The sequence below is a fragment of the Cervus elaphus genome, chromosome 4, assembly GCF_910594005.1.
Source record: "Cervus elaphus chromosome 4, mCerEla1.1, whole genome shotgun sequence".
In the NCBI taxonomy this organism is placed as follows: Eukaryota; Metazoa; Chordata; class Mammalia; order Artiodactyla; family Cervidae; genus Cervus; species Cervus elaphus.
The window spans coordinates 56112520-56135572 of NC_057818.1; the positions used below are offsets into that span (position 1 = coordinate 56112520).

The following is a 23053-nucleotide window of genomic DNA, read 5'->3' on the forward strand; positions in this document are numbered from 1 at the left end:
CTCCCGTGTTGACTGATTTATTTATCAGGACCTAGCAAACCAAACACCTCGAGGAGTTCAGGCCCCTTCTCCCTCAAACCCACGACCCCACGCCTGACAGTGAGGTCTCCGGGAGCACGCTTATTCAGAGAAATAAATATGGCTCGTGGAAAGGGGTTGGAGGGCCAGGGAGGTATGTCTGCGCCACAGCCGCGAGGCTGGGTCAGGGTTCCGGAGTTTCCAGCATGTCGGCCAGGGCTCTGGAGAGAAGGACGCAGAGATTGGACAGTCGAAGTGTCCTTAGCTCACCCCAGGGCGCTTAGAGGTCCTTAACTTGCCCGTTTCACCAAGGGGGAAACAGAATCCCAGGGTTGTCCAGTAATTCATAGCGGGACAGCACCTTTCTAAAGGAGCCCTCAAACTTTCCCTTCCATATACTTACTGGTACAGGGACGAGGAGAAATAGTCGACGTAGCTTCCTGTGGGAGAGAAGAGGCTTGAGGGGTACACCACGGGTGAATTTGGGGGTCACTTTTCCCTCAGTCCAGGATCAGGACTAGCTCCGCCCGCCTTTCTGGGTTCCTTCTCCCAAATGAATTCCTTCTTCTGGGACACCTTTGAAGGGCCCACTCCTTCCCTCGGCTCTGGGTGTTTCAGGAGCCCCGTTCTTGCTTTGGCCCCACCCTCTCGGCTCTAGGCTCGCCCCTCAATCCTCTAGGCAATCCTAACCCCTTTAGTTTTGGCATCTATCCCCAACCTTCCTTCTATGCGGGCCCCACCCCTCGGTGCCCCTCCCATTCCCGTCAAAGATGCCCCGCCTCGACCACGCCTCCCCCGCATAACCACGCCCACGGCCTTCCGGTCCCCTCCTCAGGTTGGCCCCGCCCCCACCAGGCCCCGCCCCTTCACCCGGTTTCCTCCTGGGCCCCGCCCATGCTCACCGGGAGAGCAGAGAGTTTCGCAGACCAGCGGGCAGAGGTAGCAGAACTGACAGTGCTGGGGGCGAGGATAGGGAGAGAGAGGTAGGAGGTGGTCAGGGGCGGAGGAGACTAGCTAGGTGGAGGTTAAGGTCAGAGGTGGGATCGGGTTTGGAGTCAAGGCTACATCAAGAGTAAGGGGTTAGGTCAGGTTGAGGGCAGAGGCCGGGATTTGGGGCCGGGGGTGCTCAGCTGGTCCCGGGCCATCCTGAACCTGGGGCATCCGTGAGTCTGGGAGAACGCTCACCTGGCACTGGTCGCAATGCTCTCCCATGTTCTCCTCGTCACAGTGACAGTTTTCACATTCAGTGCATCGCTGGGGGCCAGAGGAGCCAGGTGAGACGGAAATGTTTGGGAGCCGTCCACCAGTGCTCCACCCAGCCCGCCGGACGTTTCCCCAACGTCTCGGCCTCCTCACCTCCAACACTGAGCTCAGTCATCTTCCCCCAACCGGCTTGCCACCCTCTGGTTGCCCTATTGCAAGGTGCTGCAACATCACCTCGTTACCGTGGGCTGGACGTTCGGGTAGTCTCTTCACCTGCTTCCTCCCTGCTCCCCCCACAGGCGGTCAGTCTCCAGTCCTGTCCCACCTCACCCCCAGGCTCTGCCTTGCACCCTCCTCCCTGTCCCCGGGTCTGCAAGTGCAGCTCAGGCCTCACCCTCCCACTCTTGGACCACTGTCCGAGCCTCCTCCCCAGCCTCCTGGCCTCCAGTCTGCCCCTCAGGTGGCCCCAGAAGTGTCTTTGTTCACTCAGAACTGTCCCCGATTCTCCTTTGCTCATGACCCTCCCAAGGCACACCAGAGCCCTGGAACAAAGTCTAGGAACAGCTTGGTGGGTGGATCTGGCTTTCGGACATACATTGCAGAAGGAGCAGTAGCCACACAGGGACCCTGGCTGGTAGTTCCCATACTCCTGGGCATCCTGTTGACCTGTGGGGACAAGAGGGCAGCAATGACCCAGGCTGACTCCGCTCCTCCCCACCCCAATCAGTCAGATCACTTACCCATGTCCTCGCCACTCTCCTCCTCACTGGAGGCCCCTCCAGACACCTCCTTCCTGGTCAGCGGGTTGGGGATGATGGTGAAGGGGAGTTCATCTTCTCCTAGCCCCGCCTCCTCCTCATCTTCCTCCTGGTGGTCTTGGTTCAGTGGGACCCAAACCTCAGCTCTCTCTTCTCTCTTTTCCTCCTTCTCTTCCTCCTCCTCCTCTTCCCCCTCCTCCTGGCTCAGGCTGAGGCCATGCCCTTCCTCCTCATCTTCCTCATCCTCCTGGTCATCCAGGCTGCCATGTGGGGTGCCTTCTCCTCCCTCCTCTGAACCTTCATCAGCTTCTTCATGGGAGCTGTGATCCTCTTCCTTCTCTTCCTCATCCTCCTCAGACTCGCTCTCCCTTAAATGGCTTCTATCCTTCACCCCCATGTGTTCTGGGGACCAGTGGCTAATCTCTTCCTTGATGGACCCTCTGTGGCCAGTCCCCTCATCTCTGTGGTCTTGCTGCCTGTGGCTGGGAGCCTGGTGGCCAAGCCTGGCAGAAATGTCCTCATCTTCCTCTTTGGGGACTCCATGATGGTCATGGCCAGGGGCTGCTTTTTTATAATCTGGGAAGTCCTCCCCCTTAGCGCTCTTGTGGCCTTGGGGTTGGTGGCTTGCAACAGGGTGGCTGAACTTGACTGTGATCTCCTCCTCCTCCTCCTCCTCGTCTCCAAGGCCATGGTGGGTATGTCTGGGAGCCTGGTGCCAGTGTTCAGTGGACACATCCTCACCCTCGTCTTCCTTGTCACCACCGTGATGGTGGTGATGTTCCTCTGAGACAGCTTCATCCTCCTCCTTCCCGTGATCTCGGTGCCTGTGGACTTGATGTCTGTGCTCAGTGGAGACAATATCATCGTCATCTTCGTCATCATCTTCTTCTTCGTAGCCCCCGTATCTGTGGCTGGGGCCATGGTGGTGATGTTCCTCTGAGTCATCTTCATCCTCCTCCTCCCCATGATCTCGGTGCCTGTGGACTTGATGTCTGTGCTCAGTGGAGACAATATCATCGTCATCTTCTTCATCATCATCTTCTTCTTCGTGGCCCTGGTGTCTGTGGCTGGGGCTGTGATGGTGGGGATGTTCCTCTGAGACAGCCTCCTCCTCCTCCTCCTCCCCATGATCTCGGTGCCTGTGGACTTGATGTCTGTGCTCAGTGGAGACAATATCATCGTCATCTTCTTCATCATCATCTTCTTCTTCGTGGCCCTGGTGTCTGTGGCTGGGGCTGTGATGGTGGGGATGTTCCTCTGAGACAGCCTCCTCCTCCTCCTCCTCCCCATGATCTTGGTGCCTGTGGACTTGATGTCTGCGCTCGGCGGAGACAACATCATCGCCGTCATCATCATCTTCTTTGTGGCCCCTGTGTCTGTGGCTGGGGCCATGGTCATGGTCATGTTCCTCTGAGACGTCTTCATCCTCCTCCTTCCCATGGTCCTGGTGTCTGTGGACCTGGTGTCCATACTCAGTGGAGACATTCTCCTCTCCCTCGTCTTCATCTTCCTCTTCTCTGTGGCCTCGGTGGACATGCCTGACGATGTGATGATGGTGATGCTCACTGGACACAACTTCCTCCTCCTCCTCCTCCTCGTCTTTTTGGCTCTGGCTCCCATGGCTGGGGAAGTGGTCCCCGCGCTCAGCTGAATCATCCGCGTCTTCATTTCCGTGGTGTCTGTGTCCGTGGGTCTGCTGAGCATGCTTGGGGTATTCCTCCTCGTCAGAGACGTTCTCATCTCCCACCTCGTGGCCTTGGTACCTATGGCCTTGGGACTCTCTGAAGACATCTTCGTCCTCTTCTCCGTGGTCTCCGTGGCCCCAGAGATGATGCCCACTCTCTGCGGAAACATCCCTGTTCTCATCTCCATGGCCTCCGTGGCTGTGCATTGGGTGGTCAGACTTGCCCGACATGTCCTCTGAGGGCCCCGGAACTCCTGCATGGTCGTCCCAGTTGCTGGGGCCGGGCCCAGCCCCTCTCAGCTGCTGGGTCACGGCAGGGGGGAGGAGCAGGCTGGCCACTGCAGCCCAGAGGACAGAAGTGTGCAGCCATGGCCCGCAGAGGCCCATGGGGACAGACAGTCCGCAGAGCTGCTCCCAGGGCTGGCTCCCGCTGCGGCTGTGGCTGCGAGGATGGATGTTGGGCTCCTTGTCCCTTTGGGGCTCCTTCCCTTTCTGGCTCCCTGTGTCGTTCCTTTGCTGTGTCCCTCCCCGTCTCTGCCCTCTGGTCCTCACAGTCAGCCTCTGGACACCCCTCTGAGGCTGTCTTCAGAGTCCTCTGACCCCCCTCACTGGTCCTCCCTCCCACTTCCCAGCCAATAGGGTCTCTCCCCTCCCCTCTCTGTGGCTAAATTTACTCTAGGCCCTGAGTTATTCTGGGTCAGTCCCCTCCTGCCCCTCCCCTCCTGCGCCTCCTCCTCTCAGCTGGGAAGGGGGTGGATGAAGGGGTCTCTCTTTGGCCAGGAGAAAGGAGTCAAGGGTTTCTGACTTTGGGCTGCCAATGCGTTCATGTTTGGCAGCAGCCAAGACAATAGCTAGATTTTTAGTGGGCCAGTGTGGGGGAGCCTGGACCCTGGGGGAGGGGAGCAGGAGGGATGTATGGGAAGGGAGAGACCCCTGCCGAGGAAGGACTGGGGGGTTAGATTCCCAGGAGTTTCTGGCCAGAATGGGCTACTCTGCTGAGATGGTGGATGCCAGTATGGAGGCCCTGGCGAGGGGTGAGAGGAATCCTGCTGCAGCACGCATACCCGTGACCTCCCGTCCCTGGGACTCAGATCTGGGGGCAGGGGATGGGGCCAGGCCAGGGCTATAAATGTGGTGCGGGGGGGCGGGGGGCTCAGGTTACCCAGGCAGCCACAGCTGTCCCTGTCAGAGAGCTGGCAGGGGACACGTGGCCCTGCCCGTCCGCCTACCCACATCTCCCACTGCTCATCCCAGCACTGCCGCTCCAGCTCTTTGGGGTCCCATCCTTCTTCACGGGTCTCCCTCTCTCCACCGTTGTTTCTTCACCTGCTCTCTCAGGATCCCTGTCCCCCATCCTGAGGGTTCTGTCCCCTTCTGCTCACTCTTGAGTGTGTCTGCGTGCCCCCACCCTATCCAAGCCTTTCTCACTGTCTCTGTGGGTCATGTAGCCCGCCACCCATCCAATTCTCTGCCCCCACCTAAGTCTTTGTGTCCCCCCAACACTTTGTCAGTGTTGTCAGCGGACCCTCTGCCTGATCGCTGCCATTTCCTCTCTGGGTCTTCATCCTCCCTCTCTCTGGACTCTGTCTCTCACTCTCTGGTCCCCGTCCCCCTCTCCCTGGTCCCCGTCCCCTTCTCTGGGTCCCCGTCCCCCTCTCTCTGGGCCCCGTCCCCCTCTCCCTGGGTCCCCGTCCCCCTCTCCCTGGGTCTCTGTCCCCCTCTCCCTGGGTCTCCGTCCCCTTCTCTCTGGGTCTCCGTCCCCCTCTCTCTGGGTCCCTGTCCCCCTCTCCCTGGGTCTCTGTCCCCCTCTCCCTGGGTCCCCGTCCCCCTCTCCCTGGATCTCCGTCCCCTTCTCTCTGGGTCTCTGTCCCCCTCTCTCTGGGTCCCTGTCCCCCTCTCCCTGGGTCTCTGTCCCCCTCTCTCGGGTCCCCGTCCCCCTCTCTCTGGGTCCCCGTCCCCTTCTCTGGGTCCCCGTCCCCCTCTCTCTGGTCCCTGACCCCTTTTCCCGAGTTCTGTTCCATCCTCCGCCCCGCCTCTCGCTCTACGCATCTCCTTTGCTCCCCGCCCCACAGACCTGGTCCCGCCCCGGGCTGGGCGGGGAGGCGGCGGATCCGGTGTGTCCCGGGCACTTCTGGAGCTCCGGGTTGGTGGAGGGGGTGCTTGATGTCAGATAGGTCGCTGTGGCCGCGGCAGCATGGTGGGTGCGGAGAAGGAGCAGGTACAGCGCCGGACCCGGGTCTGAGGAAACAGGGAGCCTGGGCCGGGCCTCCTTGCTCGCAGGGAGGAGGGCGCTTGAGACCTAGATTCTCGGGTCAGACAAAGGAGGGGGGTTGCTGGAGGCCGGGACTCCTGGGTCCCTGGGGACGGATAGAAGGGGGGAGGCTGGGGTGGGGTCGAGTCTCCGGAGTCCGGGAGACGATGACGCTGGGGTCTCGGACCCGGATCTCCCGCTAGGGCGCGGGCGGGGCACTCCGTGTCCGCAGGACTGAGCTGGATCCCCTAACCCCTTGTTCCTGCCCCCCAGAGCTGGATTCCCAAGATCTTCAAGAAGAAGACGTGCACGACTTTCGTCGCTGACCCCACAGATTCGGGGTGAGGAGCTCGCCCAGGGGACAGACCCTCGAGCGTCCGGGGCCCGCTGACCCCCGCACACCGCAGACCCCGCCCTTCGGGTCCTTTCAGTCCCGGGTCCTGTCACTGCGGACACTCCCAAGGGCGTTCCCCGGTGGCTCTGTACCTTGGGGAGGCCTTGGGTCAGTCTGCAAACACTTGCAGTGTTAAACCCCCAGGGCAGGCTTCTGTTTCTTTCCTTCCTGGTATCCCTTCTGGGTGTCTGCCTCCTGGTGTCACTTTCTCTTGTCTTTCTTTCTTGGCTGTCCCTGTCTCATTCATTCATCCCTTCCTTCATTCCTACAAGAAACTCTCACTCAGCACTTCCAAGGGGGAGCATTGTGTTCAAGAGTACAGGCCCCGGCCAGGGTTCACATTTCAACTGAGACACAAATTTTAACTGAGGCGCTAGGTGGCTTCTGGCAAATCATTTTACTTTTCTGGGCATTGTACTCATCTATTCTCTGGGCATAAAAACAGGCTCTATTTCCTGAAGCTATTGTGAGAGTTAAACAAGTTAATGCTTGCGGTATTTTGAAACAGCACCCAGCGCTTAATAAGCCCTGGCAAGTATGTCTGACTCCTACTGGAAGGTCGCAGTTATTAACTAGCGTGCGTAGACCCTGTGCTTGCGCAGGGTGACCTGGGGTGCAGAGTGGCCGCTCTTAGGAGCTCCCGGTCTTCAGTGATGGTCTCTCAAGGGGGCTCTGGCTTTCTGGTGTCCGTAAGACCATCCTTGGGGTATGGGAAATGTCAGTGTTCCTAATTTAGTGTGTGTTCTGTTATGAATATATTATATCAGTGCAGGATGGCTTGAATGATGTGTAAATATAAATACTATTTGGGGGTGAGTGCTCAGAAACTTTTACTGACGGGAAGGGTGGTCAAGGAGGTTTAGAAACCTTTGGTCTGGTGGGAAGAAGATGATTCTAAGGCAAGGAAGTGAGAGTTGCAGAGGACACACCGCTGGTCCCCGGGGGAGCATCTGGTTAAGGCTGGGAGGGGACACAGGAAGAGGGACCAGTGAGGGGGCATTTGAAGGTGATGGAGTTTGACAGCTGAAGGTGGGCTGGATTCCAGGAGTGGGAGCAGCAAGTATGAATCACCCCCTGTTGACATTGTGCATTGAAGAGAGGGCAGAGTTCAGGATGCCAGGGCCATCGGAGAGAGGAGACCAAGGAAGAGGGTGGGACCAGAAGTCACTGGGCCTCAAATGCCACCCTGAGGGGCTGGGGGCCGGGTCTGGGTGTTCCAGGGAGCCCTGGGAGGGGCGGGTCAGCTCTGGGTGTGGAACTCCCTGGGGGCCACGTGAGGATGACTGGGAGTTTGGGAAGCTGGCGAAAAGGCTGGGCAAGGGTCAAGTGGGAGGAGAAGAGGCCTGAGGCGGGCCAGGGCTGTGGGAAGGAGAGGAGGGGTCAGGGCAAAGATTCACGGAGCAGGAGCTTGGGGGCCGATGGATTTGTGGAATGAGGGGCAAGGGGAGGATGGGTCCAGACATCTGGTCTGGGGCTTAGGAACCCCAGAGATGGGAACCCAGGAGCAGGAGTAGGTTTGGGAAAAGATACCAAACTCAGAGTGGGGCTTCATGAGTGGAAGGGACCTGGGGGAACCAAAGGCATGGCAGACCTGGGTCAGGGACTCAGGACAGCTCTGCGACTTCCATCTTAGATTTGAGAAGGGTTTGAGAAGTCCTAGCTGTAGATGGTAATGGCACTGTGGAAGTAGGATGGGGGTGGGAAGAAAGCATAAAATCAGAGGCTGTTGCAAATGGGTAATTCTGTGGCCCACCCCTCCACCTCCCACCCACTGCCATGGAAGAGGGTTCCTTAAAAACTTGTCTCTGAAAGCTTCAAGATAGACACGCTACCTCAAGTCAGGACAGTGTCCAGCACACCCACTTATAATCTTCCACCTGATGCTTCTTTCTCTTCCCTGCCTGGCCCTCGGGAACACTGAGCTTGAGACCCATGTCGGGCAAGGGTCAAGTGGGAGGAGAAGAGGCCTGAGGCGGGCCGGGGCTGTGGGACGCAGAGAGGAGGGGTCAGGGCAAAGATTCAAGGGACAGGAGCCTGGGGGCTGATGGATTTGTGGAATGAGGGGCAAGGGGAGGATGGGCCCAGATGTCTGGTCTGGGGCTTGGGAGCCCCGGACATGGGAACCCAGGAGCAAGAGTAGGTTTGGGAAAAGGCATCAAGCTCAGAATGGGGCTTCACGAGTGGAAGGGACCTGGGGGAACCAAAGGCATGGCAGACCTGGGTCAGGGACTCAGGACAGGTCTGCGACTCCCATCCTAGATTTGAGAAGTCCTAGCTGTAGATGGTCGGGGAAGGCAATGGCACCCCACTCCAGTACTCTTGCCTGGAAAATCCCATGGACGGAGGAGCCTGGTAGGCTGCAGTCCATGGGGTCTCTAAGAGTCGGACACGACTGAGCGACTTCCCTTTCACTTTTCACTTTCATGCATTGGAGAAGGAAATGGCGACCCACTCCAGTGTTCTTGCCTGGAGGATCCCAGGGACGGGGGAACCTGGTGGGCTTCTGTCTATGGGGTCGCACAGAGTCGGACACGACTGAAGCGACTTAGCAGCAGCAGCTGTAGATGGTAATGGACACTGTGGAAGTAGGATGGGGGTGGGAAGAAAGCGTAAAATTGGAGGATGTTGCGAATGGTTAATTCTGCGGCCCATCTCTCCACCCCTCCACCTCCCACCCACTGCCATGGAAGAGAGTTTCTTAAAAACTTGTCTCTGAAAGCTTCAAGACAGACATGCTACCTCAAGTCAGGACAGTATTTGGCACACCCACTTATAATCTTCCACCTGATGCTTCTTTCTCTTCCCTGCCTGGCCCTCGGGGACACGGAGCTTCAGGCCCATGTTGGGAAGGCACGTGGCCCTGGCTCTGGGGAACACCTAGACTCAGGGGAGGCACAGAGGAAGGGAAGGCCGCAGATGAGGCCGGACGGGGCAGTCAGGGGAACGGGTGTGCTCTGCCAAGGAAAAGGTTTTCTAGAATCAGAGCCTTTTAGCCATGACTGGTGCTGTTTCGTCAGTCAGATGAGACCTGAATAGAAACCATTGTATTTGGGGACGTGCAGGTAACGGCTGATTTTATCGCGGACAATTTCGGTTTCGGTGGCCACGCAGAGAAAGGGGTGGGTAGGAGATGAGACAGGCAGACGGGGTGTCCTGGTCCACCAGAGTTTTCTGCAATGATGAAAATGTTCTATAGTCACATCCAATATGGCACCCACTGGCCGTACATGTGTGGCTCCTGATTACTTGAAATGTGACCAGAGCAACTGTGGAACTGAATTTTTAATTGTATTTAATTTTATTTGACTACAAGGAGCACTGATTAGAGGCTATTGTACTGGATAGTTCAGGTTCTGGAACGTTCCTTGACGAAATTTTGCCAGGAAGGGCTCACGGGAAGTAGATGGACAGGAACGAGTGATGGGGGGCCCAGGGACAGGGTTGAGATGGGTGAAAGGGTCAGGTGGGTAAACTGAGGCATGCCAAGACCTTGAACGTTGACTCAGAAAGGAGGAGGGATATGTCCTATAGTTCTCACTCTGCCAGGAGCTGGTGTATTCAGTGTGGTTGCTTGATTCTTTTTATTGTCTTTGCGTGTGTGCGCGTGTGCTAAGTTGCTTCAAGCGTATCTGACTCTTTGCAGCCCTGTGGACTGTAGCCCGCTAGGTTCCTCTGTCCATGGGATTCTCCAGGCAAGTATACTGGAACAGGTTGCCATGCTCTCCTTCAGGGGATCTTCCCCACCCAGGGATTGAACCCTAGTCTCAATTTTTGTCTTCTCCCTTGGCTAGCAAGTTCTTTACCACTAGCACCACCTGGGAAGCCCCTATTGTCTTTACAACTTTTGCTAAATCCATGGACCACTTGTGCTATTCCTTTTAGAAAATTAGTCTAAGTTGTAGCTTACTCTGTTTATACTCCAGTATTCCTGCCTGGAGAATTCCGTAGACAGAAAAGCCTGGCAGGCTACAGTCCCTGGGGTAGCAAAGAGTCGGACACGACTGAGCGACTATCACTCACTCACTGTTTACATAAATGCCAGTCTCCCCTGATATCTGAATCCCTTCTGGCATTAGGGACCAAAGAAGTTTTGGTCCAAAACAAATCCCTCATCTCTCAACCCTCGGTGTTTGCTCTTTTAAAACTCGGGTGCCAATCCCATTAAGTCACTATGGATAATTGTATATTTATTTAGGGGGAAAATGACTTATATATGATCACCATAAATGGAAAATCCATTCCATTTGCCACAAAGAGAAAGAAACAAGCCATAAAAGACAATTACAATAAAAACTAAGCTGAAGTATTTACCTTCTAAATGGACGCTATTGCCAGCCTTTTTCTAAGCCCGAGGCCAACTTTTCTCTGTTATAAAAAAAGTAATACAGAGTTAGGCATGACAAGTATTCTAGCACTCAGCTGAGCCTCTCTTCTTGACAGTAATCAGGAGAGCTCAAAAAGGAATGACTTTCTCACTGTGCTATTTAAGGTTATTTAAAGCTCTGTGTGGAGTTCACAGAGACTGGATCTGGTATGCAGCCCCCACTGGAGGAAATGTTGTTATTCCACTGGCTCCTCACAGCTCTCTGAAGTAGGCTGTGCTATTATTGTCTTTTCATTTGAGGGGGAAATTGAGGCTGAGAGGTGAAGCTACTTGGTCAAAGTCACACGGCTGCCTTGGCCTCTAGAACGCGCATGCTCTCTGAATCACTCTCTTGGTTTCCCTTTTCATGTGAATATCATCTTTCTGGACTGGGGGCAGCAAGCCCCCCCCCGCCATGACCGGCCCCCCTGCACTTTACTTTCTCACTTCAGGCCCTGAAGGCAACAGTGAGGATGGGGCCCTGTACACAGACCTCCCTGCCCAGGCTTGCTTAGCCACCGTGGCTTCCTGCTGGTGGGCGAGGTGACTGCGGCTGTTCTGCCCCAATCTCTCCCTCAGACTGGTCAGAACCAAGGAGGGGCAGTGCCAGGGTCAGCATGGACTGTGAGCGCCTCTGGGGGGGACACACAGAAGTAGGGACATTTCTGCAGGCTGCTTGGGGTTGGTCGGACACTCCTGGGGTTCATCCTCTTCTTTCCTCCTCCCCCCACCCAGGGGGACTTTGTGCCAGTGTGGGCATCCCCGGGGCGCCCACCCCTCTGTGGCTGTGGAGGATGCATTCGGGGCAGCCGTGGTGACCGTATGGGACAGTGACTTGCACACCACGGAGAAGCCCACAGATGCCTTCGGGGACCTGGACTTCCTGGGCGCCGGCCGCAAGATCAGCAATGTGAGGCCAGCATGTCTGGGCAAAGCCGGTGGGACTGCATGCCTCAGCGTCCCAGCTGAACACTGCGTCTCCCCATTTGCCCATCCTTGTCTTCACCTCTCCTGGGTCTCTGTCCCCTCCACCCCTCTGTCTTTTGTAAGTCTTTCCTTCTCTCTCTGAGTCTCTGTCCCAATCTCTGGGTCGCTGTCCCCCCTCTTGGGGTCTCTGTCCCCCCTCTCTGGGTCTCTGTCCCCCTCTCAGGGTCTCTGTCCCCCCTCTCTGGATCTCTGTCCCCCTCTCAGGGTCTCTGTCCCCTGTCTTTGGGTCTCTGGGTCTCTGTCCTCCTCTCTCTGGGTCTCTGTCCCCCCTCTTGGGGTCTCTGTCCCCCCCTCTGGGTCTCTGTCCCCCTCTCTGGGTCTCTGTCCCCCCTCTCTGGGTCTCTGTCCCCCTCTCAGGGTCTCTGTCCCCCCTCAGGGTCTCTGTCCCCTGTCTTTGGGTTTCTGGGTCTCTGTCCCCCTCTCGGGGTCTCTGTCCTCCTCTCTCTGGGTCTCTGTCCCCCATCTCTGTGTCCTCTCTCTGCATCTCTGTCCCCTCTCCCTGTGTCCCTTCCTCTCGTGTGTCCACAGTTCCTCCGGCTCTCGGACCGCACGGACCCAGCTACAGTTTACACTCTGGTCACCAAAGTGTGGGGCTTCCGGGCCCCGAACCTGGTGGTGTCAGTTCTGGGGGGGTCAGGGGGCCCCACCCTCCAGACCTGGCTGCAGGACCTGCTGCGACGCGGGCTGGTGCGGGCTGCCCAGAGCACAGGTGACTGAGGTGGGGGGGCTGTGCCTCCTGGCCCCCCATCTCCCCCCACTTCCCTGGAATGCCTGTCTTCTCCCCTGCCGTCTCTGTGTGGCTTTTGTCTCACTCTCCGGTCTCTTTCTGTGTCTCTGCACCAGCCTGCGTTGTCTCTGGACCTCACCACTACTCTGTGTCCCTGTGTAGGGGCCTGGATTGTCACTGGGGGGCTGCACAAAGGCATCGGCCGGCACGTCGGTGCGGCCGTGCGGGACCACCAGACGGCCAGCACTGGGGGCAGCAAGGTGGTGGCCATGGGCGTGGCCCCCTGGGGCGTGGTGCGGAATAGATACACTCTCACCAACCCCAAGGTGGGATTTGGGGTCTTGGAAGAGGGGGGCGCTGGGGGCCTGGAGTCCTGGGTCTGAGTGGGGAGGGGTCTGGGGCTTAGGGCTAGGGGAAGGGTGAGCGCCTAGTGTCTGTCCCCTTGGCCCTGATGGAAAGACCCCCTGGTCTGGCCATTTGTCCCCCCAGGGCTCGTTCCCTGCAAGGTACCGGTGGCGCGGAGACCCGGAGGATGGGGTCCAGTTCCCTCTCGACTACAACTACTCGGCCTTCTTCCTGGTGGACGACGGCACACACGGCCGCCTGGGCGGCGAGAACCGCTTCCGCCTGGGCTTCGAGTCCTACCTGGCCCAACAGAAGACGGGCGTGGGAGGTGAGTGCCTTCCTCCACTGCGGATTCACTTCCCGAGGCTCAGGATCCCAGTGGTCCCCTCTGGTTGGAATTTGGGGACTGCAGCCAGGGGGAGTTTCTTATGGTCAAGGGCCTTCCCCCATCACTTGCTGTGTTTAAGAAAGTCCTTTATCTTGAAATCTACAATACACAAAGGTGGACAGCTTGATAAGTTTTTAACAAACTGAACCCACTTAGGCAACCAGGACCCAGATCAAGAAACACAATAATACCAGCCCTCAGAAGCCTTCTCCTAACCACACTCAAAGGCCACCTCATCGTGTCGGTCGCAGGGTCAAGTAGTTCTGAACCTGTTTCTTATGACTGGAATCATAGCATCCTCATGTCTTAAATTCCGGCTTCTCATAGTCAATGTTACTTCTGTGAGATTCATCCATATCATTGCATGAATTGCAGTTTGTGATTAACCCATGGATCAAAGAAGGGAAAAAAAAGAAGCTAGGTAATATTTTGAAGTGAGTGATGGTTATGTCATGACATACCAACATGTTTGGGGGTGCAGCTAATGCTTGGGTTTCCCTGGTAGCTCAGCTGGTAAAGAATCCACCTGCGATGCAGGAGACCCAGATTCGATTCCTGGGTCGGGAAGATCCCCTGGAGAAGGGATAGGCTACCCATACCAGTATTGTTGGGCTTCCCCGGTGGCTCAGGCCGCAGAGACCTCCTGCAATGCGGGAGACCTGGGTTCGATCCCTGGGTCGGGAAGATACCCTGGAGGAGGGCATGGCAACCCACTCCAGTATTCTTGCCTGGAGAATCCCCACGGACAGAGGAGCCTGGCGGGCTAACAGTCCACTGGGTCACAGAGAGTCGGACACGACTGAGCGACCTAGCACAGCACAGCACAATGCAGTACCTAGGAGGAAATCTGTAGACTTAAATGCGCATATAATAAAGAAAAGGAAAGGAAGGTCGAAAATCAATGATTTCTCTCCAATTTAAAAAAATCCTAAACAGAAGAGCAAGACAAATCTAGAGGAAGTAGAAGCAATGAAATCATACAGACAAGAGCATAATCACTAAAACAGGAACAAATGTCCAACGTACAAAATCAACTGAACAGAAAGCTGCTTCTTTATAAATGTTCCTTATATTTTAAAAGGTGTCCACCTAATTCTTGAAATTTAATTAGTTTGGGGGGCAATTTTAATCTTATTTTTATCATTTTATTTTTGGTTAATAAGCCATTTTATTTTTCTTCCCACTCATAGAACACACCCTCCCAGAAGAGACAACTCAAAGCTCCTTCCAGCCATTACTCCTTGATCAAAGTCAAAGTATCCAGGGCATACACACTAGTCTATCGGGCCCAGTGGTTCCAGAGTCCGACTCACACATGCAGAGATTTTTTTTTATATATAATTAATTTTTACTGGAATATAGTTGATTTACGATGTGTTACTTCCTGCTGTACACCAAGGTGACTCAGATATCCATGATTTTTTATATTCTATTCCCATATAGGTCATTACAGAGTGTTGAGTAGAGTTCTTATTAGTTATCTATTTTATACATAGTGGGCTTTATACATAATGGGCTTTGCTGGTGCCTCAGATGGCAAAGAATCTGCCTGCAATGCAGGAGACCTGGTTCAACCCCTGGGTTGGGAAGAGCCCTCTGGAGAGGGGAATGGCTACCTATTCCAGTATTCTTGCCTGGAGAATTCCATGGACAGAGAAGCCTGGCAGGCTACAGTCTATGGGGTCTCAAAGAGTCGGCTATGCTGAGCGACTAACACTTTCACTCTTTGTACCTAATGTGACATGTCAATCCCAGTCTCCCAACTTATTCCTCCTGCCCTGCTTTCCCCCTTGGTAACCATAAGTGTGTTTTCCACATCTGTGACTCTGTTTTATAAACAGTTTCTTTCTTTTTTTATAAACAGTTTCATTTGTACCATTTTTAAAAATTCCACATACAAGCAATTATCATATGGTATTTGTCTTTTTCTGTCTGATGTCACTCAGGATGACAATCTCAAGGTCCATCCATGTTGCTGCAAATCACATTATTTCATTCTTTCTTATGGCTGAGTAATGTTCCATTATATATAATATATTATATATATAATTATAATTATATATACACACACATCACATCTTATATACATATACACATATATTTATACATATGGGCTGTGCTTAGTCACTCAGTCGTGTCTGATTCTTTGCAGCCCCATTGACTGCAGCCCGCCAGGCTCCTCTGTCCATGGGGATTCTCCAGGCAAGAACACTGGAGTGGGTTGCCATGCCCTCCTCCAGGGTATTGTCCGAACCCAGGGATCGAACCCTGGTCTCTGGCATCGCAAGTGGAGTCTTTGCCACTGAGCCACCAGCGAAGCCCATTTATTCATATACACGTATATAAACATATACACATCACATCTTCTTTATCAGTTCTCCATCGACAAACATTGAGGATGTTTCCATGTCTTGGCTATTGTAAATAGTGCGCAATAGACATTGGGGAACATGTATCTTTTCGCATCATGGTTTTCTCCAAATATATGCCCAGGAGTGGGATTGTTGGATCATATGGTAGCTCTATTTTTAGTTTTTTAAGGGACCTCCTTACTGTTCTCCATAGTGGCTACACCAACAGTGTAGAAGGTTTCCCTTAATCTTATTTTTAAAATTATCTTTTTGGGGTGTAAACTGACTTTTTGGGGTATATAATTCCGTGAGTTTAGGCATATGTACAGAGATTCATGTGGCAATTCCCACAATCAGGATACACCAGTTCTGTTCCCATGAAGGCATTTCTTTGGTACCCAGCCCTTGGCAGTCACTGATCTGTTTACTATCATGCTGGGCCTCTCTCTTCCAGAAGATATATAAATGGAATATAATATATGACCTTTTGAAATTGCCTCCTTTCACTGAACATAATATTTTAATGTTAATTTAATATTTTAACTAATTTTTAAAAAATCAATATGTGTTTAATATGTGGCAACTTTAATATGTGTTTATTGGAGCTAATCAAACCATGCGAAGGTATGTAAGGAAATTCTTATCATTGCCGTGAGTTGTAGTTTGTAAATAATCCACAGGTCAAAGATGAAGAAGAAAAAAAACGAAGTTAGAAAATTCCCTTCCCAGCTCCAGCCCCCTCTATTGGGGTAATCAGTGTAATATGGTTTGGGATTTATCCTTTTATACCTTCCTCTACATTTATAAAATCTTATGCAGTTATATTTCCACCTCTATGGTCTTTCTTTCTTTTTTACTATACATATACATATCACTTTCTTATAACCATCCTTTTAGGTCTAAACTTCACTATCTTGCATCTCCTTTTAATGGTTGCATGACATTCCTTTATAATGTTTGTTTCATCTGTTATTTAAGTTTTTCTCAGTTGGTGGATACTTAACCTGCTATCAGTGTTTGGCACTACAAACAATGCTGAAAAAATATCTTTGTATAAATGTCCATAATTACATCCCAGTGTTTTATTTTAATTTTTTTAATTAAAAATTTATTTTTCCTGGCTGTGCACCACCACTTGTGGGATCTTAGTTCCCCGACCAGCGAGGCAATGCAGGGCTAATCACTGGACCGCCAGGGAACTCCCAACATCCAGATGTTTAAAATTCTATACAGTAGATCTTGAAAGTGAGATTGCTGTGTGTGTACTAATAGTACTAGGGCACTTTCTCAAAATGTGTAGCAGTTTTCACTCACTCTCTCATCAAGAATATGTGAGTTTCCTTTTCCATTCAGTCTTAACCAACTCTGGATATTCTTGCTTTAATTTTTCTCTTTTTTTGCCAACTTGATGGGCAGAGAGTGATGTATCACTTTAAAAAATTTTTAAATTTATTTTATTTTTGGCTGTTGCTGGGTCTTCATTGCTGCGCTTGAGCTTTCTCCGGTTGCTGCGAGTGGGGTCTACTCTCCAGTTGCAATGTGTAGGCTTCTCATTGCAGTGGCTTCTCTCGTTGCAAAGCTTGGGCTCTAGAACTCAGGTTCAGTAGTTATGGCACATGGACTTAGTTGCCCGCAGCATGTGGAATCTTCCTAGACCAGGGATTGAACCCGTGTCTCCTGCATTGGCAAGCAGATTCTTAACCACTGGACCACCAGGGAAGTCCTGATTTCGCACTTTTAATCTATCTAACCATTGTTAAAAGATATAAACATATTTTGTTGGCTGATCAGATTTCTATTCAATATGAATTGAATATGAAAAGTCTATTCATATTCTTTGCTCTTTTTGAATTAGATTCTTTTTTAATCTTTTTATAAGAATTCTTTGTATCCTGTTGATAGGAAAGCTTCAACTGTTAGATGTATTGTAAAATTTTTAAAAGATACTTTAATTCTGATGTCTGCTTTCATAAAAATTTGATCATTTTAATGTGGTTAGGTATATTTGCTGTTCCTTTCATAGCCCCTTGGTTTCCCTTGGTTTTTTAGAAAAGTCCATTCCACTCCAATGCTATACAAATATTCTAAGTTTTCTTTTTTAATATCTTATACTTCTATATTTAAATCTTAATCCATCTGGAAATGATTTTTACATATTTTGAGGTAAAGTCTACATTTCTTTCTTCCAAATGGGAAGCTGTATTTTCTTCATGACCATTTAATAAATAAACTATCTTTTCCTAGCTAAATTGAAATGCCACTTCAGTTATATATTCAGTTCCTTTATACACCAAACTATTTCTGAACCTTTTCCTCTTCTACTTCTCTATGTATTTATTCCTGTGCCAAAAATACATTTTGTTTACAGCAATTTAAAGATGTTTAAATATATATACCAGAGAAAGTTCCTCCTCACTGTCCTCTTTCAACAATTTTTTAACTCTTCAATATTTATTCTTTCATATTAATTTTAAAATTATTTTGTTCCATTAAAAAAGAAAAGAGGAAAAACATTGCCAACCTCCTTCAACTTCCCTCATTCCCCAAACTGCACTGAATTTATGTTACATTGTGACAGGTTAACATGGTATTTACTTTTCCATTTATTCATACCTTGTCCTTAAATAAGGTTTTATCAATCTTATAAAAATATTACACCTTTCTATACAAATTAATCTCTGGGTATTTTATCATTTTTGTGGAAATGTGGATAAGATACATATTCTTACTAGCTGGAAAAAAAGTTTTTGATTCTTGTGTATTTTTCTTGTATTAATCCACTTAACCAAATTATCTTATTAGTATTTAGTTATTTTGAGTGGAGTCTCTCCAATTTTCTGAGAACGTAAATCATCTTTTCTTCAAATAAATCTTTGTCTCTTCCAGCTTAAAAAAAATACAAGTTTTCACTCCAGTTATTTCATTTTCTTGCATTATTGCATTAGTTCAAGACACCCAGATAAGTGTGACTGGTAGTAATGTTGTCTCATTCCTTATTTTAATGAGACTAGAGTTAATAGAAAACTTTTATGAGTTTGCTATTGGGCTTTGATAAATATCTTTATTGTATTTGAATAGTCCTTTCTATTCTTTATTTCCTTCATTTTCTGTTTGAACTTTCATCCTCTCCTGGCTCCAGGTCAGTTAATCAGTCACAGGATTGACTCATGCCTCATTCGGGAACCCAGGAGTCCAGGTTCCCAGCCCTGTCCTCCCTTGAGAAGTTCAACACTACTGTCTTCGAGTTCCGGCCCCTCCCAACATCATCAAAGGCATGACAGTTTCCATGATGAGCCTCAGAACTGAGGATTAAGCAGAAGCCAGTGTTTGCCCCAGGGACTCCTGGGAAATGTGATTCTCTGCCATTCCCAGCAGAGGCTGATGGGAGCTGACCAAGCCTTCTGCTCCGTTTTCCCTGCAGGGACTGGCATTGACATCCCTGTCCTCCTCCTCCTGATTGACGGTGATGAGAAGATGTTGAAGGTATAGGAGCCCGGGAGGCCTGGGGGCTGTACTCCTGGGTCCCAAGTCCTGGAGGAGAAGAGGGCTGGGAATCTAGGCTCCAGGAAGGGTGGATGCTTTCCTTCCCTAATCTGCCTCCCCCTTTTATTCTGTAGCGGATAGAGAACGCCACCCAGGCTCAGCTCCCCTGCCTCCTGGTGGCCGGATCTGGGGGAGCTGCAGACTGCCTGGCAGAGATCCTGGAAGACACTCTGGCTCCAGGGAGTGGAGGGGGCAGGCGACGTGAACCCCTAGATCTGATTAAGCGTTTCTTCCCCAAAGGGGACCCTGAGGTCCTGCAGGCCCAGGTAGGACACTGAGGGACCAACTCTGGAACCTGAGATGGGCGAGAGCTGGGGACCTGGATTCCTGGGTCTTGAGATGTGAGGATGCTGAAGATTTGGAGTCCTGGATCCAAGGGAAGGGGAATGGGGGCCCAGTCTCCTGGAGATGAGGAAAGCCTGGGAACCTGGACTCTTGGGTCTGAGGGAGAAGAAACCTGGGGGCCTGGACACCCCTAGGTTCTGGGAGTAAAGGGTCCTGGGCACCTAGACTATGGGGTCCTGCAGGGGAATGTTCTCTTTTGTCTCTGTGGCCAGGACCAGGGAATTGGGTGGGGGTGGCAGAATTTGGTATTCTACAGGTGGAGAGGATCATGACTCGGAAGGAGCTGCTGACAGTCTATTCAACTGATGATGGCCCTGAGGAATTTGAGACCATCGTTTTAAGGGCCCTTGTCAAGGGTAAGACTTGGAATCCCCCAACCTCTGCTTCTGTCAGCTCAACTTCGGACACCTCTCCAGTCTTTGGCACTTTACGTATCCTCTCTAATCTACATTGTGCCCCTTTTATCTCTTTCCTTTTGTCAGTACCTTTTGGGGCTTTGCATTGTGCTATTCGACAGTTTTCCCAAGATACTTTCATTATGTTCCAACATTGCTTTCTTTCTGTTGCATCCATCCACCCATCCTTTCATCCATCTAGCCAGCCATATGTACACTGATCTATCTACCCATTATTCCCTTCATCCTTCCATTCCACCATCTGTTCAACCATTCATCCATCTTGCCATTCACCCATTCTTCTATCAATCTATTCACTCATCTGTTAACAATTCCATCCACTCATCATTCTTCCATCCATTCAGCTTTCATTTACCCATCCATGTTTTCATCCATCCATCCATCTTTCATCTATCCGTCCTTTCATCCATCCATCCTTTCATCCATCTATCCATCCATCCTTTCATCCATCTATCCATCCATCCTTTCATCCATCCATCTTTTCATCCATCCATCTTATCCATCCATCCATCTTATCCATCCATTCTTCCATCTATCCACCCAGGCTCACCCTTTCTACCTTTCCTACATGCCTCCAATATGTTTTTAGCCCTGAGGCATGGTGGCATCAGAGAGGAACCAGAGTGCCATCTCCCTGTGAGGGACTTCTGATATTTCACTAGGGGAATGAATGATGAAAACCAAGATAGGGAGTGCAATGGCCACGTGGTCGAGGCTGATGTTGGAGCTCATTATTCATTCAGCCAAGACTATCTTAGGCTTCAGAGATAAAAGCAGTTCCTACCTGGGCTATTTGGACACATCTTAAGTAAAACTCAAGACAAAAACATGGGTGAGGAATTGCTGTCAGAAAGGCGAGAAAAATTCATTTGGGAGGTGGTATTTGAGTTGGGCCTTGAAGAGCCAGTAGAACCTGGAGTTAGTAAGATGGGGTGGTGGGATAAATAAAGGTGGATCCCCAGGGCTCTGTGGGGATGTGGGTGAGGAGGGTCATTTTTGGTGTCAGAAGAGTTTTACATGGGAAGTAGTCACCTAGATAAAAAGAACTCCCAAGAGGCATAGTGTCAATTTTTAATGTGTTCTGAGCCCCAGGTCCCCACCCCAATTGCATGTACCATATTCTGCGATGAGGTAGTTATTTTTGACTTTGGAATCAGATAAAACTAAAATTTGAATACCAGTGTGGCCCCCCCTCTCTGCTGTGTGACTTTGAGGAAGAGACCTTCCCTCTCTGAGCTCTAGTTTCTGTCTTTGAGAAAATTGAGATAATACCTGGCAGGAGTGTTTTGAGCCTCAGCAGTTCCTGCCCCAGGGGAAGTCTGATAAATGGGATCTCTCCTTAATATGATTCCATTTCTTGTGGGGACACATCCTTTAATAGAGGATGGTAATCAGTGAGCAAATGTGATTCATTTCACAGAAGTTAACTCACCAGCCTCCTGGGAGAAAACAAAGCCGCTCTCTAAGATGTGGTTTGAGGGGGTGGTGGTATAAGTCCGTGGCTTGCAGAAGGGCAAGCGATCACACTCTGCTGGGGAAACTGGAGATGGCTGGACAGGCTCAGCATTGGCAGAGTTGAAGGGATGGAGTTTCAGCAGGTGAGGAAGGAATGGGGGAAGGGGATGAATGCTTCTTAGAGTCTAGGAACACCCAGGCCCTGTGCTGAGTGGGTAGCACACGTCATTGCCCTGATCCTCCACCCCTGCCTAGAAGGATCATCTCCCCAGTTTGCAGATGAAGAAACTGATGCTCAGAGAGGGGGATAGTGACTTGCCCAAGGTCACACGAGATTGACTGCACACTTTTGGATCAAAGTTTTAAAGGCCACTTGTTCTTCCTTGTTCTTTTGAATGGCCTCAGGGTCTCCTGAAGCCCTGCTAATGTTTGGATTTTTTTCCTGCTACAGTCTCCTCCTCCTCACAAATACTCCCAAGTTGCAGGAAGCCAGAGTGACTCACGTTTGCTGTCATATCCTGTGCTTTCCTGCACCCAGGCTTTTGCTTGGGCTGCCCCTGCTGCCTCAGAGATTCCTCATTTTAGACGCATACTTACAAATCCTGCTAGTCTTTCAAAAGCCCTTCCTCATTGTCTACCCTCTAGGAGGCTCCCTTGGGTGTCTCCATACCTCTGTGACTGTAGCCTCCTCTGGCCTTGATCACATTCTACACCCACCTCCAAGGGGACTGATCACTCTGAGGGTGTTTATGTGATTCTGGGACACATTCTGGGATTTCCCTGGAATGAGGTTCCTTCAGGGCAGAGACTGTTTCCACTTTCTCTCTCCATCTCTCTCACTGCCTGGCCCATTGTTGTTGCTGTTGAGTCGCTAAGTCGTGTCCGACTCTTTGCGACCCCGTGGACTATAGCCCACCAGGCTTCTCCATCCATGGAATTCCCCATATACCGGAGTGGGTAGCCATTCCCTTCTCCAGGGGATCTTCCTGGCCCTGGGATTGAACCCGGGTCTCCTACATCACAGGCGGATTCTTTACAGTCTGAGCTACCAGGGAAGCCCACCTGGCCCATAGCATACCTCAATAAATGTAAGTGAGTGAAAAAAAAAGTGAAGTCAGTCATGTCTGACTCTTTGTGACCCCATGGACCGTGGCTACCAGGCTCCTCCGTCCATGAGATTTTCCAGGCAAGAGTACCAGAGTGGGTTGCCATTTCCTTCTCCAGGGGATCTTTCCAACTCAGGGATCAAACCTAGGTCTCCTGCATTGCAGGCAGATGCTTTACCCTCTGAACCACCAGGGAAGCCCCAATAAATGTAAAGTGAATATAAATGATTCCTTTTCCTCTTCTTGGGGCCTCTAAACCACTGGTCTGTGTTCTGTCCCTGAGCTGAGTGACTTTATGCTTTTAATAGCCTGGCTTCTTAAAGGCCCCAGACTCTGCCCAACAACACTAACTTTATACGGAGGTTAAATGTCAGGCATCTCAAGAAGAAGCAACACAGATGCTCATCTTGTTCCCAGTCCCGCCCCACCCGGACTTCATGCCCTCTCTCCCTGTCACCCTTTCAGCCTGTGGGAGCTCTGAAGCCTCAGCTTACCTGGACGAGTTGCGTTTGGCTGTGGCTTGGAACCGTGTGGACATTGCCCAGAGTGAACTCTTCCGGGGGGACATCCAATGGCGGGTGAGGGTTGGGGCTGGGAGGTGGGGATCCTGACAAAAGGGATGCATTTTCCCCGCTCCAACTCCTTTGACATCTGGCTCTGTCTTCCATTATGGCCTGTCCAGCCTTCTCTTAATTGTCCATCCGTCTCTGGCTGTCCGT

General features: G+C 51.4%; 2 protein-coding genes across 6 annotated transcripts in view; one reads left to right on the forward strand and one right to left on the reverse strand.

Moving 5' to 3' along the window:
- Window position 1: 1 nt before the first annotated feature.
- Window positions 2-4270, reverse strand: HRC (histidine rich calcium binding protein). The gene is made up of 6 exons (XM_043899778.1): window positions 1962-4270; window positions 1817-1887; window positions 1204-1272; window positions 921-975; window positions 422-458; window positions 2-239 (listed from the first exon to the last, which is right to left on the reverse strand). The coding sequence occupies exons 1-6, from the start codon at window positions 4048-4050 to the stop codon at window positions 203-205; spliced, it is 2358 nt and encodes a 785-aa protein (XP_043755713.1). The 5' UTR covers window positions 4051-4270; the 3' UTR covers window positions 2-202.
- A 1468-nt stretch (window positions 4271-5738) lies between these two features.
- Window positions 5739-23053, forward strand: part of TRPM4 (transient receptor potential cation channel subfamily M member 4) — a 41878-nt gene continuing 24563 nt past the window's right edge. For 3 of the 5 annotated variants that reach the window (XR_006340630.1, XM_043899779.1, XM_043899782.1), the window contains exons 1-10: window positions 5739-5881; window positions 6188-6255; window positions 11407-11581; window positions 12187-12367; window positions 12548-12711; window positions 12875-13058; window positions 18891-18952; window positions 19087-19278; window positions 19614-19713; window positions 22800-22912. Coding sequence is in view for 4 of the 5 variants with exons in the window: in XM_043899779.1 (XP_043755714.1) it covers window positions 5858-5881; window positions 6188-6255; window positions 11407-11581; window positions 12187-12367; window positions 12548-12711; window positions 12875-13058; window positions 18891-18952; window positions 19087-19278; window positions 19614-19713; window positions 22800-22912 (1263 nt within the window). In the remaining variant the exon portion in view is untranslated. Of the gene's footprint in view, window positions 5882-6187; window positions 6256-11406; window positions 11582-12186; window positions 12368-12547; window positions 12712-12874; window positions 13059-18890; window positions 18953-19086; window positions 19279-19613; window positions 19714-22799; window positions 22913-23053 lie in introns of those variants that run through there. The other 2 variants (XM_043899780.1, XM_043899781.1) reach the window with 2 other exon arrangements.